At 38.3% G+C, this 21,127-nt stretch overlaps 1 protein-coding gene across 1 annotated transcript in view; it reads right to left on the reverse strand.

Annotated features, from left to right (window-relative positions):
* CFAP20DC (CFAP20 domain containing) overlaps nt 1-21,127 on the reverse strand; it is a 349,870-nt gene that overhangs the window by 139,481 nt on the left and 189,262 nt on the right. Inside the window, exon 13 of the mRNA XM_060022783.1 lies at nt 20,288-20,665. Coding sequence (XP_059878766.1) covers nt 20,288-20,665 — 378 coding nt within the window. The remainder of the gene's footprint in view (nt 1-20,287; nt 20,666-21,127) is intronic.

The raw sequence follows: 21,127 nt of genomic DNA on the forward strand, positions 1-21,127 counted from the left end.
TTATAAAATTAAACAAATGTACAACTATATTAAAATAGTATGTATGGTATAAAACATACACACATACAAAATAGAAATGAAAATGGTTGAACTTAAAAAAATAAATGTAAATAGTGTGAAGCTCAGCTGATTCTTTTTGATACACCTCTTCTGGGGTGAGTACATCCCTCTTAGGAGACCTCTGGGTTGGCAATCAATACATATGCTCCCTGTTATTATTATTCTTTCCTCTCATTTTCCTTGGCCCCTTTCATCCATTCTGGACTATGCTAGGAGCTGGGAGTATAAGGAAAATGAGACATATCTCTGTCCTCATGGAGCTCAGTCTAGAAAGGGAGACCTAACAGGTATTATAAGTTGGGGTATTATAATGTATCATGATCAATACTACAAGAGATATGACTAAGATGCAACTGCCCAGTAGAATTAGAAAAAGCCTCACAGAAGTCTAAGGTGGCATGTGATAGTAATTAAATTTGTTGACAAATGGAATGAGTGGCCTTCATAGGGAGTGAACTCTCTCCACCACCAGAAGTATTGAAGCGGAGGTTGGGGAAGTAAATACGTGCCTGGAATATTGCAGTAATCTGCAGTGGAAATGGATTGATCATTCCTTAATTTATCCCACAAATACTTACTGAGACCTTTTTATGTGCTGGAAACTGGTGGTGCTAACTTTGCTTAAAACTCTATATTTCCATGATTTTATTTGATACAACAGTAAAATGTATTCTGAAAATACCCTGGAAGGGGCAGCCAAAAGTGAGCAGAGAGAAAGAAGCAACTTTCTCTAGGGTCATGAATAGAGCAACTGGTGGCAGAGAGAGGTAATTAACAGTCCCTTGATACATTCTTGATTTGCAGTCTCTTAAACCATTTCAAAATCACCAGAAAGGCTAAATCATTTATTAATTTTTTTAAAAAAGAAGGCTTGCAATAAAGTCTTCACATTAAAGTAGACCCAGAACAAGATGTCATCTAACTAAATTATGCAACTCCTGAGAGGCAAAGTGTTTTATGTAATTCTATCTCTTAAAGGCTCAAACTGTTATGTATAACCCAATTTTGTCTCAAAATATCCTTGTAGGAAAGAGGGGAGACATATCAATCAGATTTGTTTTAGGAGCAAGATAATGGGCTCAAGGCTATATAATTCAGCTGTGCTCAGACTCCCAGGCAAGTCCTTCCCTTATAAAGCATTCAGGCCATTTGTTTTCATTGATGTTTTTTCAGACAGTTCTGGGAGCCTAAGACAGTGAAGTTACAAAGACAAGTATGATGTGGCCCCTGCTTTCATCTAGGAGGGCAATTAAGAGTTCTAAAGAAATGAGTATACAATAAGGCAACATATACTGAGGTATAGTATTAATAATCACACAGAGCTTTGATAATGATTAAAAGGAAAACGGATAACTCCAGCAAAATGATAAAACACAACAAACAAAAATAATCTTTCAACTTGATGCCCTTCACCTAATCCGTGTTCTCAAAGATTTTAAGACAGAACAGCTTAATTGATCAAATATCTGCCTATAGAATTTTGTGAGCCTCAGATAAGACCCAATTCTACTGAACTGTAGGTGACACAAGACTGAGTTTACAATGGTGGTGCAGAGGCAAAGTGAGACATGGACACCAGTTAATAAGATGAGATGACGAACCTCCTTCTATTTTATATGGTTGGGAGAGTAACAGAATTGAGAGAAAACTGGGTCGTTATTCTCATTCTGGAGCCTATAAAAATCTTCGAGACTCCTTCTGAATCAGGTTTGCATTGTGACAGTGCCTGATAGCTAGGGCATAGGAGACATCATGTTGTAAAAACTCTTAATAAAAGTTCTAACAATCACTTTCCAGCTCTTTGTATTCCTTTAAGTTACCCCAAGACTCAAAAGGTGCTACTGCTACAAAAGGGATAGTGGCTCTTATAACAGAAGGCAACGTGAGAAAAGGGAGATATACCAAATAGTCTGGCATTTCAGAAAAGAGAGAGGTCACTTCTTGTAGGATCAGGCAAGGCTTCATGGAGGAGATGTTCTTTAAGTCAGGCCTTGAAGGATAGGAAGGGTGATATAGAAGCACATTCTAAGCATCAGGCAGGAAAACATGGGGTAGTTAGAAGTATGGAGCTTATATTCATAGAAAGCATTATTTACTTATACATACTGTTTTAGAAATGAAATTTGTAATACTGTTCCAAAGTAACAAGAATGAAAATACCTAGAATTTAACCTAAATCTTATAAGACCAGATGGTTCCACTTCCTTGTGGAAGTGGCCCAAGTCGTGTTAAAGAATATAGAATTCTACCAAAAGGCATAATTTTAATAGCTCCCAAATGGAAACTACCCAAATGCCCATCAACAGTAGAATGGATAAATAAATGGTGTGAGAGTCACACAGTAGGACACTATATTGAAGTGATTGATATATTGAATCTTACAAATGAAATGCTGAGTGAGAGAACCCAGACACAAGAGACCATACACTGGTAAAACTAGTCTTGGCAGGTAGGGGGTGGTTGTGAGGGCATAGTGACAGAAAAGGATAGTGACAGGGAGGGAGCACAATGGGGCTTCTGGGGTGCTGGCATCGTTTTCTTTCTTGATTCAGATGATGGTCACATGTGTTTGTTCAGTTTGTGAAAATCCGTCTAAGTATATGTTTATGATATGCACACTTCTCTGTGGCCAACAGGAGCAAAGAAGTCTAAGAGTCAAAGAGAGATTTCCTAGGAAGTGATTAGTCATTAATCATTGGCACCTTACTCTGGACTGTCTTAATTGGGGAAAAAAAGCAGTTTGTAAATGTGGCTGGGAGTCAGTATCATGGTAGTTTCAAACTTGTATTTATTATTAAGAGTTTTAAAGATGTAATTAGGAAGTTTTGTGAGTTTTTTTGAACCTCAACACAACAGCAAGAAAAGTGGAAGTCCATTTTCCAAAACTAATTTTAAACTTTAATCGGCATTTTAATTTGAAGATTAATCTCCTCCCTATTGCTATTTGCAGACAGTGTTTAATTCCTATATTGACATTTTTAATACTAATAGCTCATGGTAAATTAGTGTTCTAGAGCATCTCTTTTCCAACTAGCACTCCTTGAATACTTGTTTCAAATTCTTGAGCTACTTACCCACACAAGAATTTACTCTGATTCATTGGGGACACAGGCCCACTAACAATAGGAATGAAGAGAAGACAGAAGCCACAAACATGAGCTCTAAGTGACACATACTTGAGCTCATAACTCATTCACAATTACACGGTAGCTTTCAGCATGTCCTCACCACACAAAGAGATAAATCAAAACTTAAAGACCAAGCCACAGTACAACTTGAAAACCTTTGCTAAATTTAAGAGATGCTACGTCAACTTGCACAGCATAAATTAAGAGTCAGGCTATTCAAAAGAACCAACCGGTCAGAATCTAGATCATGTTTTTTTTTGTTTTTTTTTTTTAACATCTTTATTGGAGTATAATTGCTTTACAATGGTGTGCTAGTTTCTGCTTTATAACAGTGAATCAGTTATACATATACATATGTTCCCATATCTCTTCCCTCTTGCGTCTCCCTCCCTCCCACCCTCCCTATCCCGTCCCTCTAGGTGGTCACAAAGCACCGAGCTGATCTCCCTGGCATTCACGTGGACATAGGCTTAACCAGACCCAATGTTGCCTCTGAAATGTCTGTCACAAACATTTCAGCGTGTGACCTGGAGACACTTCACAACACTTGACTCAATCCATACTTCATTATTCATGAATAATAATCTCTCAAAATGTCTCAGGTAAAGAATTGTTGGCTAATTAAATCCAATAGCGGCAAAATTCCTTGCAAAGCGATAGCTATCTATCTTATATATGTGGCTCTCTCTTTCTTGGCACGAAAAGATTTAAAGAAAAAGATGTTTATATTTATGTGCTATATTTGTATAGAGTACTCTTAATCCATGACCTAAAAAGAAATATACTTCCATATATTTTGCCTTGGTAGTCAGCTTGCTAATTTTCAGAAAGAATTCTCTGACAAACATAGCTGATCTCTTATTAACCTTAAAGTGAGCTGATAAACAATTTGTAATTTTCCAGCATCTATCTTCTGAGTTTAAGAATAATAGACTAGAAGGAATCTAGTAAAACCAAATTGAACAGGTTTTATATTATATTCAAGGATATGCCATCTACAAGGTGAAGTGTAGCCTTATACATGGGACAAGCATAGTAGCCATTCAATAAGTGGTAGTTTAAAATATTATTTAAAGAACCAGGAGGAAAACAATTACTGAGACTGCTTATAGAGATGAAAACAGCAGAGGCAAGCCAACTGATGCTTCTGGAGTGGGAAGATGATAACTTTTAAGTAAGTTTGAACTGTTTAGAATATAAAACTGGTTGTAAAACATTAACAACAGATATACCAACATCTGTGTATGCTTCTGCACATTAAAATACTGCAAAGCTTCAAGTGGCAATAGAAGTTAAATTGCCACATGATCACAGACTTTTTTCAGTGGTCTTTAACTAAGGGTGATAGGCCAGTGTGGAAGGTACACAGGCTTTTCTGGCCAGATCTCCTGGGTTTGATACTCTGCTTTGTTACTTATTATATGTGAACAAGCTAAACCTCTCTCCTTCCTTATCTTTCAAATAAGTAAGCCCTCTCATGAGGGGTGAAAATGGAGAGTGGAGATAGTATGGGACACCTTGTAGAGGGCCTGGCACATGGCAAGTACTCCAAATTCTTAAAGCCACAAACGAGGTTCTTAATCAAAGACCTCAATCTCAATGTGTTTAGAAAATAGCCTAGTACCTCTTACAGAAAGAAGGAAAATTACAAATTTGACTTGCTCCTCTTTAAAATTAGGAAGAACAAGACATCAAAGAAGATGGATTTCTTCCATAAACATTCGATTAGTAGGATGCTAACCTTAGCATTGGAATACTGGAGAACTGACAATGAAATGCCACAGTGTGTTGGTTAAACCACTAATGTATTTTCATTGATTCATACTTCTGATAGTCTCTTAATTTTTGTCAAGACTTTCTAGCTACAATTTCTGAAACTTTTGAGAATTTGAAACTGCTCCTCTTCATCAGAGTAACTGGCATATTGTTTGCATAACTAACTACTCAGAAATGGAGATATCAAAATGTCCTAATAACTCTTGCAATTCCATATCATCACCTGGATTTTAAACCACAATTCCATTTAAATTATTTTAACATACATCTATTCTAGACCATTTTGCCTTGGTGGATAACTAAATTAGACACTAGATACAAAGAAAGTGAAAGAAACAAACCACCCTGTAGTATTAGCAGCAGTTCAGACAGAAAACTATTCAAAAAGAAGGCAGAGGGCTAGGAGTGAGTTCCACCTGGGAAATTTCTATGCTTAATTCAAATACTTTTACTGGTGACACAAATGTTATTTAATCACCAAGTTCTATAGCTTCAGCAATATACCCAGCAGTACATTGACAGATAAGACTGAGATAATGACCTTGTTTTTTCAGAGACAAGGAAAGAGTGCAGTTTCAACAAAATATCAAATATCAGACTCTTTTTCCAAAGACTATTAATTGGCAGGAATGTCCAATTTAATAAATGAAATATTCTTCCCATGGTTAACAGCGTGGTTTATGAAATGCTGTCAGTCCTGCCCAAGTTCAATTCACTCCATCAATCATGAAGCTACACACCTACAATTTAGTTCTGGGAACATGGCAAGTACATTGAGGGTGGTCTCTGGGGAATGACTGGAGAGACATCACATCCTGCTTCTAAATGTTTTTCTCTCTTCAGTGTATCCTTGAAAAAATATCAATATGTTACCTGGAAGACGTGACCCATTAATTTACTCTTATGTTAACACTGGATTCAACGATAAGCAGAGGACAAGAAGCATATATAGTTATCACTTATTGAACAATCTCAATAATTAGTTTCTAGAATTTGATTGAAATTGAAAGGTTTGCTTTAGAATGCCAGGCATACTGGTTTACAATTCTAATTACTCATAAATAGGTACAAGAAAATATCCTGTTGGACTATGGGATACTAGTTCTACATATACTATCTCATTTAATACTCACAACAACCCTATGGAATAAGTATTGTTATTTTCTCCAAGTTTACATATGACATAACCAAGGCTAAAAGAGGTTAAGAAATGTGTCCACGGTCACATAAGTAAAAAGAAGCAAAGCTAGGACTCAAATCAGGTCTGTCTGATTTGAGCTGGTGCTCTGAACCATGGTGCCCACTGCTCCTGACTTCTCAGTTCCGAAGAATGAAAATGTGGATAGACATGACATAGGGCCCTGTTTGGGGAAGGCCTTGAGGGCAGCAAAGGGAAGGATCAGGGCAGCATGAGGTCGGTGGGCATCTGTGGTGGAAGCTGCTGAAGGAGGAAGAGTCACCCCTAAGTGAACCTCCCCAATTGGGCCAGGGTGATGTATAATATACAAGGCAACCTGACCCTGAGACAGGTGTTTTACAACAACGGAATATTGTAGCTGAAGCAAGTCAGGGGTGAGAAAGACATTTATGAATTCTTCAAACAATGCAGTATTGTTAGAAAGACAGCTGTAAATGGCATACTTGAGTGGCAAATTCAAAAAGAGAAAGATGGCATCACTTTGAACAAAGAGTATTATACACCCTAGAAAATGCAGAAATTTATGTAATGGAATAATGCCTTTAGAACCCTAAAATAATTTACAAATTCATTTTTCTCTAAGTTTGTTGAGCATAAATTGCATTGAATAGTAAACTTTTATAACTTAAAAAATATATGATGATAGATATTCACTGCTCCAATACTGGGCTCAAGTTCATCAGGGAGGCGATGAAACTAATCCTTTTTTATTATCCAAAAAAAAAAAAGACTTGATGATTAAGAGAAAAATTTGCTCACATCATACCATGGTCTAAAATATCTTTAAAAGTGTCTTTCCATAATTCAGTTCTGATTTTCAAAAATGGAAATGTGAAAATTAAACTCAAAAGTTCCATATATTTTACAATGTTTTTCCTATAAAAAGTCATGTCTTTTTTTCTAAAGAGAATATCTGAATTTGTAATTGGTAGCATATTTTGTCATTCTTATGAAAATAACAATTCTTCAAAAACTCCAACTTTTTTCTGGAACCACAAAGACTGTTATATATGTCTTGTTTATTTGTTTAAAGGTGCACATAACAACATCTGCAGGTTTAAAATGATTCATTCAAGATTATTTGAATGCAGTTATACATGTGGAAAAGTTTAATTACCAGCTAGCTATATGATTGCAATACTACCCAGAGGGCTGTACTTCTTTCTTAATTAAAAATATTTGAACTTAATAATAGAGAACTCTATTAAGATGTGAATAAAACATTGCAAGAAAGAAGTTTACCAAGCAGTTAGCAAATCAATTTCAGTAAGCGTTCCTTAAAAATTACTAGTACTCTTCCATATCAGGGGATTAGGAAGACAATTTCCTTGCACCTCATTTTGTAAGAGCCTTTATTTTTCTTCTGTCATAAAGTTGCTTCACGTTGGCACTTTGCGAGAGCACAGATTTTCAATGGGATGTTCACTTGCAATTCCTGATTGTGGTACCTTGATGCCTAGGTTGATGGCTCAGATACATCCAGTCTGCCACAGCCCAGTAAATGACATGACCATCTGTCTGGTTACTCAAGTCCTAAACCTAAGCATCATCTTTGATTCTGCCTGTTTCTTCTTTCTTACATCCTGTCAGTCCTACTTCCCCATTATTCCAGTAATCTGCTACTTCTCTTCATCTCCACTGTGAACTATCAGAGTAATGCCTCAATTGCCTTCCCTGCTTCTATGCCTGCCATATTGAATCCATTCTGGAGGCAGCCAGAGGAGACCTTTTGAATATAAATGTCATTGCCTTGCTTAATAACCTTCAAAGACTTACCATTGCATTTGGAATAAAGGCCACCCTCTTCGCCATGTCCTTCCTGACCTTACACGATCTGGGCCTGTTCACCTCTCTGATGTCACCCTCTTCTCTACTTTCCCCTTGCCCATATGTCCGACCTACACGGGCCTCCTTTATTCCTCAAAGATGCCCATTTTAGAAGCTTTGTACCTGCTGTTCCTGATGCCTAAAACATTATCCTCTAGTTCTTTGCATGGGTGCCTTCATCTTAAACTTTAGCTCTCACCTCAAATGCCACCTACTCAGTCAGATACTAGGTTAAGTGCCCACAATTCTATGCATCCTACCACTCTATTATATCACCCAGTTTTTTTGCTTCCCAAGTCTTTATCATATAAAGTTTATAATCACTGTATGAACTTGTTTATTTGTTGTCTGTGTCTTCCAACAGATATAAGCTCCCTGAGGAGAGAGGCTTCATCTTTCTTGCTCAGTGTATCGCTAGCAGCTGGGAGAATACCTGACCTGATAAGCTGTCAACAGAAGAGGAGGTGCTCTTACTTATTCAGAAGTAGAACCAGAAGAAGTATACTCCATCACCTGGAGGTCCTTTATTTTAGAAACCTAGCTTAGGTGGTAGAACCTCCATACATATCAGAACTCTACATATAGGGACTATGATGCTAGCCAGCAAAGGTAATTTCACACCTGTATTCATATTAATATTAAATGGACTTCTAGTTCCAGGAGAATTCTCAAAATTTTCTTCTTGCATCAAGCACAATTCTTTTGATTCATACCAGTAGAATCTTTCTAGGCCTGTCTGAGCTCATCAGGCCTGTGTTACAATTCAATACTGGGGCCACACTATTAAGTATTAAATCTTATATATATTGAAAGAAAAAAAGGTTTTTACTGAAATTAAATCCAATTTGTGGGGACTTCCCTGGTGGCGCAGTGGTTAAGAATCCGCCTGCCAATACAGGGGACACGGGTTTGAGCCCTGGTCTGGGAAGATCCCACGTGCCTCGGAGCCACTGAGCCCGTCTACCACAACTACTGAGCCTGTGTCTAGAGCCCTCGTGCCACAATTACTGAAGCCTGAGTGCCTAGAACCTGTGCTCTGCAGCAAGAGAAGCCACCACAATGAGAAGCCTGTGCACCACAATGAAGAGCAGCCCCCGCTCGCCGCAACTAGAGAGAGCCTGCACGCAGCAATGAAGACCCAACTAAGCCAAAAATAAATAAATAAAATAAATAAATTTATTAAAAAAACCCTGCAGTTTGTGGATGCAATTAAGTTAGAAGAAGAAATAAAAAACATCCAGATTGGAAAGGAAGTAGAACTATCTCTATTTGCAATGACATGATCTTGTATATAGAAAATCCAAAGGAATTCACAAAACACTATTAGAACTAATAGATGTTCAGCAAGATTGCAAGATACAAAATCAATTTAAAAATCAATTGTATGGAGGGACCTTCAAGACGGCAGAGGAGTAAGATGTTAAATCACCTTCCTCCCCACAAATACATAAAAAATACATCTACAGGTGGAACAATTCCTACAGAACACCTACTGAACGCTGGCAGACCTCAGACTTCCCAAAAGGCAAGAAACCACCCACGTACCTGGGTAGGGTAAAAGAAAAAAGAAAAAACAGAGACAAAAGAATAGGGATGGGACCTGCACCAGTGGGAGGGAGCTGTGAAGGAGGAAAAGTTTCCACACACTAGGAAGCCCCTTCACTGGCGGAGACAGGGGGTGGCGCAGGGGGGAAGCTTCGGAGACATGGAGGAGAGCGCAGCAACAGGGGTGCAGAGGACAAAGCGAAGAGACTCCTGCACAGAGGATCGGCGCCGACCAGCACTCACCAGCCCGAGAGGCTTGTCTGCTCCCCCACCGGAGCGGGCGGGGCTGGGAGCTGAGGCTCAGGCTTCGGTTGGCGCGCAGGGGCGTGAACACAGCCTGCAGGGGGTTAGTGCACCACGGCTGCGGGAGGGAGTCCGGGGAAAAGTCTGGACCTGCCGAAGAGGCAAGAGACTTTTTCTTCCCTCTTTGTTTCCTGGTGCGCGAGGCGAGGGGATTAAGAACGCTGCTTAAAGGAGCTACCGAGGGGTGCGAGCTGCGGCTAAAAGCGCAGACCCCAGAGACGGGCGTGAGACGCTAAGTCTGCTGCTGCCGCCACCAAGAAGCCTGTGTGCGAGCACAGGTCACTCTCCACACCCCCCTTCCAGGAAGCCTGTGCAGCCCGCCACTGCCAGGGTCCCGGGATCCAGGGACAACTCCCCCGGGAGAACGCGGCGCGCCTCAGGCTGGTGCAACATTACCCCAGCCTCTGCCGCCGCAGGCCCGCCCCGCACTCTGTGCCCCTCCCTCTCCCCGGCCTGAGTGAGCCAGAGCCCCCGAATCAGCGGCTCCTTTAACCCCGTCCTGTCTGAGTGAAGAACAGACGCCCTCCGGCGACCTACACGCAGAGGCGGGGCCAAATCCAAAGCTGAGCCCCTGGAGCTGTGCGAACAAAGAAGAGAAAGGGAAATCACAATCAACTGGATGTACCCTGCATCTGTGGAATACATGAATAGACAACGAATCATCCCAGATTAAGGAGGTGGACTTTCAGAGCAAGATTTATTATTTTTTCCCCTTTTCCTCTTTTTGTGAATGTGTATGTGTATGCTTCTGTGTGAGATTTTGTCTGTATAGCTTTGCTTTCACCATTTCTCCGAGGGTTCTATCCATCTGTTTTTTTTTTTTTTAAACATCTTTATTGGGGTATAATTGCTTTACAATGGTGTGTTAGTTTCTGCTTTATAACAAAGTGAATCAGTTATACATATACATATGTTCCCATATCTCTTCCCTCTTGCGTCTCCCTCCCTCCCACCCTCCCTATCCCACCCCTCCAGGCGGTCACAAAGCACCGAGCCGATATCCCTGTGCCATGCGGCTGCTTCCCACTAGCTATCTACCTTACGTTTGTTAGTGTATATATGTCCATGCCTCTCTCTCGCCCTGTCACAGCTCACCCTTCCCCCTCCCCATATCCTCAAGTCCATTCTCCAGTAGGTCTGTGTCTTTATTCCTGTCTTACCCCTAGGTTCTTCATGACATTTTTTTTTCTTAAATTCCATATATATGTGTTAGCATACGGTATTTGTCTTTTTCATCCATTTTTAAAAAAATTTTTTTTTCTTATTACTTTTTATTTTAATAACTTTATTTTATTTTACTTTATCTTCTTTCTTTCTTTCCTTCCTTCCCTTGTTTAGACAATGAATCATCCCAAATTGAGGAGGTGGACTTTGAGAGCAAGATTTATGATTTTTCCCCCTTTTCCTCTTTTTATGAGTGTGTCTGTGTATGCTTCTGTGTGAGATTTTGTCTGTATAGCTTTGCTTCCACCATTTGTCCTAGGGTTCTATCCGTCTATTTTTTTTCTTAATAATTTTTTTTTATTTTAATAACCTTATTATATTTTATCTTACTTTATCTTCTTTTTTCCTTCCTTCCCTCCTTCCTTCCTCCCTCTCTCCTCCCTCTCTTTCTTTCTTCTACTAATTCTTTCTACTTTTTCTCCCTTTTATTCTGAGGCGTGTTGCTGAAAGGCTCTTGGTGCTGCAGTCAGGAGTCAGTGCTGCGCCTCTGAGGTGGGAGAGCCAACTTCAGGACACTGGTCCATAAGAGACCTCCCAGCTCCACATAATATCAAACAGCGAAAATCTCCGGGGATCTCCATCTCAACACCAGCACCCAGTTTCACTCAATGACCAGCAAGCTACAGTGCTGGACATCCTAGCCAAACAACTAGCAAGACAGGAACACAACCCTACCCATTAGCAGAAAGGCTGCCTAAAATCATAATAAGTCCATAGACACCCCAAAACACACCACCAGACGTGGACCTGCCCACGAGAAAGAGAAGATCCAGCTTCATCCACCAGAACACAGGCACTAGTCCCCTCAACCAGGAAGCCTACACAACCCACTGAACCAACCTTAGCCACTGGAGACAGACACCAAAAACAACGGGAACTACGAACCTGCAGCCTTCAAAAAGGAGAACCCAAACACAGTAACATAAGCAAAATGAGAAGACAGAAAAACACACAGCAGATGAAGGAGCAAGATAAAAACTCACCAGACCTAACAAATGAAGAGGAAATATGCAGTCTACCTGAAAAAGAATTCAGAATGATGATAGTAAAGATGATCCAAAATCTTGGAAACAGAATAGACAAAATGCAAGAAACATTTAACAAGGACCTAGAAGAACTAAAGATGAAACAAACAATGATGAACAATACAATAAATGAAATTAAAAATACTCTAGATGGGATCAATAGCAGAATAACTGAGGCAGAAGAATGGATAAGTGACCTGGAAGATAAAATAGTGGAAATAACTACTGCAGAGCAGAATAAAGAAAAAAGACTGAAAAGAACTGAGGACAGTCTCAGAGACCTCTGGGACAACATTAAACGCACCAACATTCGAATTATAGGGGTTCCAGAAGAAGAAGAGAAAAAGAAAGGGACTGAGAAAATATTTGAAGAGATTATAGTTGAAAACTTCCCTAATATGGGAAAGGAAATAGTTAATGAAGTCCAGGAAGCACAGAGAGTCCCATACAGGATAAATCCAAGGAGAAATACGCCAAGACACATATTAATCAAACTGTCAAAAATTAAATACAAAGAAAACATATTAAAAGCAGCAAGGGAAAAACAACAAATAACACACAAGGGAATCCCCATAAGGTTAACAGCTGATCTTTCAGCAGAAACTCTGCACGCCAGAAGGGACTGGTAGGACATAGTTAAAGTGATGAAGGAGAAAAATCTGCAACCAAGATTACTCTACCCAGCAAGGATCTCATTCAGATTTGATGGAGATATTAAAACCTTTACAGACAAGCAAAAGCTGAGAGAGTTCAGCACCACCAAACCAGCTCTACAACAACTGCTAAAGGAACTTCTCTAGGCAAGAAACATAAGAGAACGAAAAGACCTACAATAACAAACCCCAAACAATTAAGAAAATGGGAATAGGAACATACATATCGATAATTACCTTAAATGTAAATGGACTAAATGCTCCCACCAAAAGACACAGATTGGCTGAATGGATACAAAAACAAGACCCATATATGTGCTGTCTACAAGAGACCCACTTCAGACCTAGAGACACATACAGACTGAAAGTAAGGGGATGGAAAAAGATATTTCATGCAAATGAAAACCAAAAGAAAGCTGGAGTAGCAATTCTCATATCAGACAAAATAGATTTTAAAATAAAGACTATTAGAAGAGACAAAGAAGGACACTACATAATGATCAAGGGATTGATCCAAGAAGAAGATATAACAATTGTAAATATTCATGCACCCAACATAGGAGCACCTCAATACATAAGGCAAATACTAACAGCCATAAAAGGGGAAATCAACAGTAACACATAGTAGGGGACTTTAACACTGCACTTTCACCAATGGACAGATCATCCAAAATGAAAATAAATAAGGAAACAAAAGCTTTAAATGATACATTAAACAAGATGGACTTAATTGATATTTATAGGACATTCCATCCCAAAACAACAGAATACACATTTTTCTCAAGTGCTCATGGAACATTCTCAAGGATAGATCATATCTTGGGTCACAAATCAAGCCTTGGTAAATTTAAGAAAATTGAAATTGTATCAAGTATCTTTTCTGACCACAAAGCTATGAGCCTAGATATCAATTACAGGAAAAGATCTGTAAAAATTACAAACACATGTAGGCTAAACAATACACTACTTAATAACGAAGTGATCACTGAAGAAATCAAAGAGGAAATAAAAAAATACCTAGAAACAAATGACAATGGAGACACGACGACCCAAAATCTATGGGATGCAGCAAAAGCAGTTCTAAGAGGGAAGTTTATAGCAATACAATCCTACCTGAAGAAACAGGAAAAATCTCGAATAAACAACCTAACCTTGCACCTAAAGCAATTAGAGAAAGAAGAACAAAAGAACCCCAAAGTTAGCAGGAGGAAAGAAATCATAAAAATCAGATCAGAAATAAATGAAAAAGAAATGAAGGAAACGATAGCAAAGATCAATAAAACTAAAAGCTGGTTCTTTGAGAAGATAAAATTGATAAACCATTAGCCAGACTCATCAAGAAAAAAAGGGAGAAGACTCAAATCAATAGAATTAGAAATGAAAAAGGAGAAGTAACAACTGACACTGCAGAAATACAAAAGATCATGAGAGATTACTACAAGCAGCTCTATGCCAATAAATGGACAAACTGGAAGAAATGGACAAATTCTTAGAAATGCACAACCTGCCAAGACTGAATCAGGAAGAAATAGAAAATATGAACAGACCAATCAGAAGCACTGAAATTGAAACTGTGATTAAAAATCTTCCAACAAACAAAAGCCCAGGACCAGATGGCTTCACAGGCAAATTCTATCAATCATTTAGAGAAGAGCTAACACCTATGCTTCTCAAACTATTCCAAAATATAGCAGAGGGAGGAACACTCCCAAACTCATTCAACGAGGCCATCATCACCCTGATACCAAAACCAGACAAGGATGTCACAAAGAAAGAAAATTACAGGCCATTATCACTGATGAACATAGATGCAAAAATCCTCAACAAAATACTAGCAAACAGGGCTTCCCTGGTGGCGCAGTGGTTGAGAGTCCGCCTGATGATGCAGAGGACGTGGGTTCGTGCTCCGGTCCTGGAAGATCCCACATGCTGCGGAGCAGCTGGGCCCGTGAGCCATGGCCGCTGAGCCTGTACGTCCGGAGCCTGTGCTCCACAGCGGGAGAGGCTGCAACAATGAGAGGCCCGCGTACCGTAAAAAAAAAAAAAAAAAACTAGCATACAGAATCCAATAGCACATTAAACGGGTCATACAACATGATAAGTGGAGTTTATTCCAGGAATGCAAGGATTCTTCAATATACGCAAATCAATCAACGTGATACACCATATTAACAAATTGAAGGAGAAAAACCATATGATCATCTCAATAGATGCAGAGAAAGCTTTCGACAAAATTCAACACCCATTTATGATAAAAACTCTGCAGAAAGTAGGCACAGAGGGAACTTTCCTCAACATAATAAAGGCCATATATGACAAACCCACAGCCAACATCATCCTCAATGGTGAAAAACTGAAAGCATTTACACTAAGATCAGGAACAAGACAAGGTTGCCCACTATCACCACTCTTATTCAACATAGTTTTGGAAGTTTTAGCCACAGCAATCAGAGCAGAAAAGGAAATAAAAGGAATCCAAATCGGAAAAGAAAAAGCAAAGCTGTCACTGTTTGCAGATGACATGATACTATGCATAGAGAATCCTAAAGATGCATAGAGAATCCTAAAGATGCTACCAGAAAAATACTAGAGCTAATCAATGAATTTGGTAAAAGTAGCAGGATACAAAATTAATGCACAGAAATCTCTTGCATTCCCATACACTAATGATGAAAAATCTGAAAGAGAAATTAAGGAAACACTCCCATTTACCATTGCAACAAAAAGAATAAACTACCTAGGAATAAATCTACCTAGGGAGACAAAAGACCTGTATGCGGGAAAGTATAAGACACTGATGAAAGATATTAAAGATGATACCAACAGATGGAGAGATATACCATGTTCTTGGATTGGAAGAATCAATATTATGAAAATGATTATACCACCCAAAGCAATCTACAGATTCAATGCAATCCCTATCAAATTACCAATGGCATTTTTTATGGAACTAGAGCAAATAATCTTAAAATTTGTATGGAGACACAAAAGACCCTGAAGAGCCAAAGCAGTCTTGAGGGAAAAAAACGGAGTGGGAGGAATCAGATTCCCTGACTTCAGACTATAATACAAAGCTACAGTAATCAAGACAATATGGTACTGGCACAAAAGCAGAAACTTAGATCAATGGAACAAGAGAGAAAGCCCAGAAAAAACCCATGCACCTATGGTCAACTAATCTATGACAAAGGAGGCAAGGATATAAAATGGAGAAAAGACAGTCTTTTCAATAAGTGGTGCTGGGAAAACTGGAGAGCTACATGTAAAAGAATGAAATTAGAACACTCCCTGACACCATACATAAAAATAAACTCAAAATGGATTCGAGACCTAAATGTAAGACCAGACACTATCAAACTCTTAGAGGAAAACATAGGAAGAGCACTCTTTGAGATAAATCACAGCAAGATGTTTTTTGATCCACCTCCTAGAGTACTGGAAATAAAAACAAAAATAAACAAATGGGACCTAATGAACCTTCAAAGCTTTTGCACAGCAAAGGAAACCATAAACAAGACCAAAAGACAACCCTCAGAATGGGAGAAAATATTTGCAAACGATTCAACGGACAAAGGATTAATCTCCAAAATATATAAATAGCTCATGCAGCTCAGCATTAAAGAAACAAACGACCCAATGCAAAAGTGGGCAGAAGACCTAAATAGACATTTCTCCAAAGAAGACATACAGATGGCCAAGAAGCACATGAAAAGCTGCTCAACATCACTAATTATTAGAGAAATGCAAATCAAAACTACAATGAGGTATCACCTCACACCATTTAGAATGGGCATCATCAGAAAATCTACAAACAACAAATGCTGGAGAGGGTGTGGAGAAAAGGGAACCCTCTTACACTGTTGGTGGCAATGTAAATTGATACAGCCACTATGGAGAACCGTATGGAGGTTCCTTAAAAAACCAGAAATAGAATTACCATATGACCCAGCAATCCCACTACTGGGCATATATCCAGAGAAAACCATAATTCAAAAAGGCGCATGCAATGCTATATTCATTGCAGCACTGTTTAAAATAGCCAGGTCGTGGAAGCAACCTAAATGCGCATCGACAGACGAATGGATAAAGAAGTTGTGGTACATATATACAATGGAATATTACTCAGCCATAAAAAGGAACGAAACTGGGTCATTTGTTGAGACGTGGATGGATCTAGAGACTGTCATACAGAGTGAAGTAAGTCAGAAAGAGAAAAACAAATATCGTATATTAAAACATGTATGTGGAACCTAGAAAAATGGTACAGATGAACCGATTTGCAGGGCAGAATTTGGGACACAGATGTAGAGAACAAACGTATGGACACCAAGGGGGGAAAGCCGTGGGGGTGGGGTGGGGATGGTGGTGTGATGAACTGGGGGATTGGAATTGACATGTATACACTGATGTGTATAAAACTGATGAATAATAAGAACCTGCTGTATAAAAAAATAAAATACAATTAAAAAATTCAAAAAAAAAAGACAACAGAAAATGTCAGTCAAACTAAGAGCTGGTTCTTTGAAAAGATAAACAAAATTGATAAACCTTTAGCTAAACTCACTAAGAAAAATAGACAGAAGGCTGTGATAAATAAAATCAGAAATGAAAGAGGATAAATAACAGATACCACAGAAAGACAAAGGATTATAAGAGAATAGTATGAAGACAAATTAGACATATTATGCTGACAAATTTAACAACCTAAGAAATGGACAAACTCTTAGACATAAGAGTTTCATACAACCTTCCAAGACTGAATCATGGAGGAACAGAAAATCTGAATAGACTGATCACTAATAAAAAGACTGAAACATTAATCAAAAACCTCCCCAAAAGAAAAGTTCAGGACGAGATGTCTTCACAGGTGAACTCTGTCAAATATTCAAAGAGGATTTAATACCTATCATTTTCAAACTCTTCAAAAAATTAAAGAGGAAGGAATGATTCCAAACTCATTTTACGAGGCCAACATTACCGTTATGCCAAAACCAGACTAACTCAACACAAAAAAAGAAAATTACAGACCAATATCTTTGATGAACATAGATGCAGAAATCGTCAACAAAATATGAGCCAACCAAATACAGCAATACATTAAAAGGACCATATTCCTTGATAAAGTGGGGCTGATTCCAGGGATGCAAACATGGCTCAACATTCACAAATAAATAAATGGGATATACCACATTAATAAAACAAAGGAAAAAAAGCATATGATCATCTCAGTAGATGCAGAAAAAGCATTTGACCAGATTCAACACCCATTTCTGATAAAAATCTCTCAATAAAATAGGTATAGAAAGAACGTACTTCAACATAGTACAAGTCATATATGACAAACTCACAGCTAACATCACACTAAATGGTGAAAAATTGAAAGCTATCCCTCTAAAATCAGGAAAAAGACAAGGATGCCCAAGGATGCCCACTCTCACCACTCTTATTCAACACAGTATTGGAAGTCCTAGCCAGAGCAATTAGGCAATAAAAAGAGAGAAAAGGCATTCCAGTTAGAAAGGAAGAAGTAAAACTGTCACTATTTGCAGATGACATGATTTTATATAGAGAGAATCCTTAAGACTCCACCAAAAAAACATTAGAAATAATAAACAAATACGGTATAGTTGCAGGGTACAAAATCAACATACAAAAAAGTCTGTTGCATTTCTGTATGCTAACAATGAGCTATAAGAAAGAAAAATTAACAAAACAATCCCACTGACAATCACAACAAAAGGAATAAAATACCTAGGAATAAATTTAAACAAGGAGGTGAAAGACCTGCAAAGTATAAGACATTGTTGAAAGAAGTTGAAGACACAAATAAATGGAAAGATATTCCGTGCTCATGAATTGGAAGAATTAACATACGGACATTAAAATGTCCATATTACCTAAAGCAATCTACAGATTCAATGCAACCCCTATCAAAATCCCAAGGAATAAAAAATAAATAAAGAAATATTAGTTGATGGTAATGATGTATATGTCTATTATTTGCACTAGGTAATCCACTCTAACATGCTTAGAATATAATTGAACCAAAATTTTACACTGTAACACACACAGAATACTTAGGACATGACAAATTTAAAAAAAGCTTTAATGCTTAAAAAAAAGAAATATAAGTGTCATTTGTTCTGCATAGCCTCATTTGTTCTCTAGTTTCTAAGGACAGCGATGGGGGAACTGAAGGAAGAAAAATACTCACACAGGAAGGAAAAAAATCAATCTGATGGACATGAATATAGCCACCAAACTAGCCTAGGGATTTATTCAATGACACTGCTTTACTGTTAACCTTCACTCATATAATTTATTATTTGGGAAACGGCTGCAAAGAGACCAGAAAGTGAATAGAATAACGATGTTTTTATGGCTCCTAATGTAGATTGTTATTGAAAATCTATCAATTTTACTGGCAAACCTTTGGCTCAAAAATAAGATCTTCATTTATAACTTGCAGGCAGTGATAACTCAAATTATGAGAAGTAACTGGGAAATAAAAAATAACTATCATGATAATTATCTTTCTCATTAAAAACATGAGGCATTCTGTAATTGTTGGGATGTGCAAGATACTCTTTTAACATCTGCTGCTACTGAGCTAAAACACATCTAAACAGGAAAGAAAATACATTACTGAGTGTTACTCTTGTACTGTTGGTGGGAATGTAAACTGATACAGCCACTATGCAGAACAGTATGGAGTTTCCTTAAAAAGCTAAAAATAGAACTACCGTATGACCCAGCAATCCCACTACTGGGCATATACCCTGAGAAAGCCATAATTCAAAAAGAGTCATGTACCACAATGTTCACTGCAGCTCTATTTACAATAGCCAGGACATGGAAGCAACCTAAGTGTCCATCGACAGATGAATGGATAAAGAAGATGTGGCACATATATACAATGGACTATTACTCTGCCATAAAAAGATACGAAATTGTGTTATTTGTAGGGAGGTGGATGGACCTGGAGTCTGTCATACAGAGTGAAGTTAAGTCAGAAAGAGAAAAACAAATACTGTATGGTAACACATATGTATGGAATCTAAAGAAAAAAAAAGGTTATGAAGAAACTATGGGCAGGACAGGAATAAAGATGCACATGTAGAGAATGGACTTGAGGACACAGGGAGGGGGAAGGGTAAGCTGGGACGAAGTGAGAGAGTGGCATGGACTTATACATACTACCAAAATAGATAGCTAGTGGGAAGCAACCGCATAGCACAGGGAGATCAGCTCAGTGCTTTGTGACCACCTAGAGGGGTGAGATAGGGAGGGTGGGAGGGAGACACAAGAGGGAGGAGATATGGGGATATACGTACATGTATAGCTGATTCACTTTGTTATAAAGCAGAAACTAACACACCATTGTAAAGCAATTATACTCCAATAAAGATGTTAAAAAAAAAGAAAATACATTACTGATCACCCAAATGATGAAAAATAGATACTGGTGCAAATGTGTGCAAAGTGGTACAGTACAGAACGCAGCAGGGTGTATTGCCCACATATGTAAACCAGAATGAAACCACTTACAGATACTTCAGGAATCGGTTTCAACTTCTCCCCTGAAATTTCCTGTAGGGAGATGTTGTATATTGAAGATGACACTTGATGGGCTGGTAGGTCCTTTGCTTTGATAACAGGACGTGGAATTTTTGGAGAGGATCCACTCCTTCTTCCAGGGGGAGAAAGGCATGGTGTAGGCACCAAACTCGTTTCAAAGTCTTTTTTATCTATCTGCTTCGCCAAGGAATTCTGGTTTTCTGATGCTCCTGCTTCTGTGTAGGCATTTTTTAGATATCCTTTACTTGTCCACCTGGCAGTCTTCCCCAGCACGCTCTCTAATGTTAACTGAGTTAACCTTGGAGGACTAGTTGTTGGGCCGGTTGAACCCTGGACACTGTGGTTACCCTATAGAGGAACAAAGTGAAATCATTTTGAGCTGAAACTTGTGGTGAATAAGTTACTGAGTACAAGTTCTTAACAAGTTCATGTATTCTCTGAATAAAGCAAAATACACATACATATACATATATATATATATATATATATATATATATATATACTATTTTATTCTGCAATAAAAAAAGAAAACTAAAAACAGCAATGCAAACAGGCATAAATCATTTGCTAAGATGCCCTGCTATGTTTGCCTCTGGTCTTGGTAAAGCATGTTTTTTACCACTGAGTAACAAGAGTACAGTTAGGAAATAGTTGCTCAAATATATTCATTCCAAAGAAAGTATGAAAAAGAAGAGGATCCATAAGAAGTTACCTAAAACTTAGGAATTGTATACTTTGGCTTCCTGATAAGCTAACTCCATGAGAGGAGAAAGAACTGGAACTTACAAAATTCACCTTATTTATGTAGGG

The sequence above is a fragment of the Delphinus delphis genome, chromosome 10 (genome assembly GCF_949987515.2).
Source record: "Delphinus delphis chromosome 10, mDelDel1.2, whole genome shotgun sequence".
NCBI lineage: Eukaryota > Metazoa > Chordata > Mammalia > Artiodactyla > Delphinidae > Delphinus > Delphinus delphis.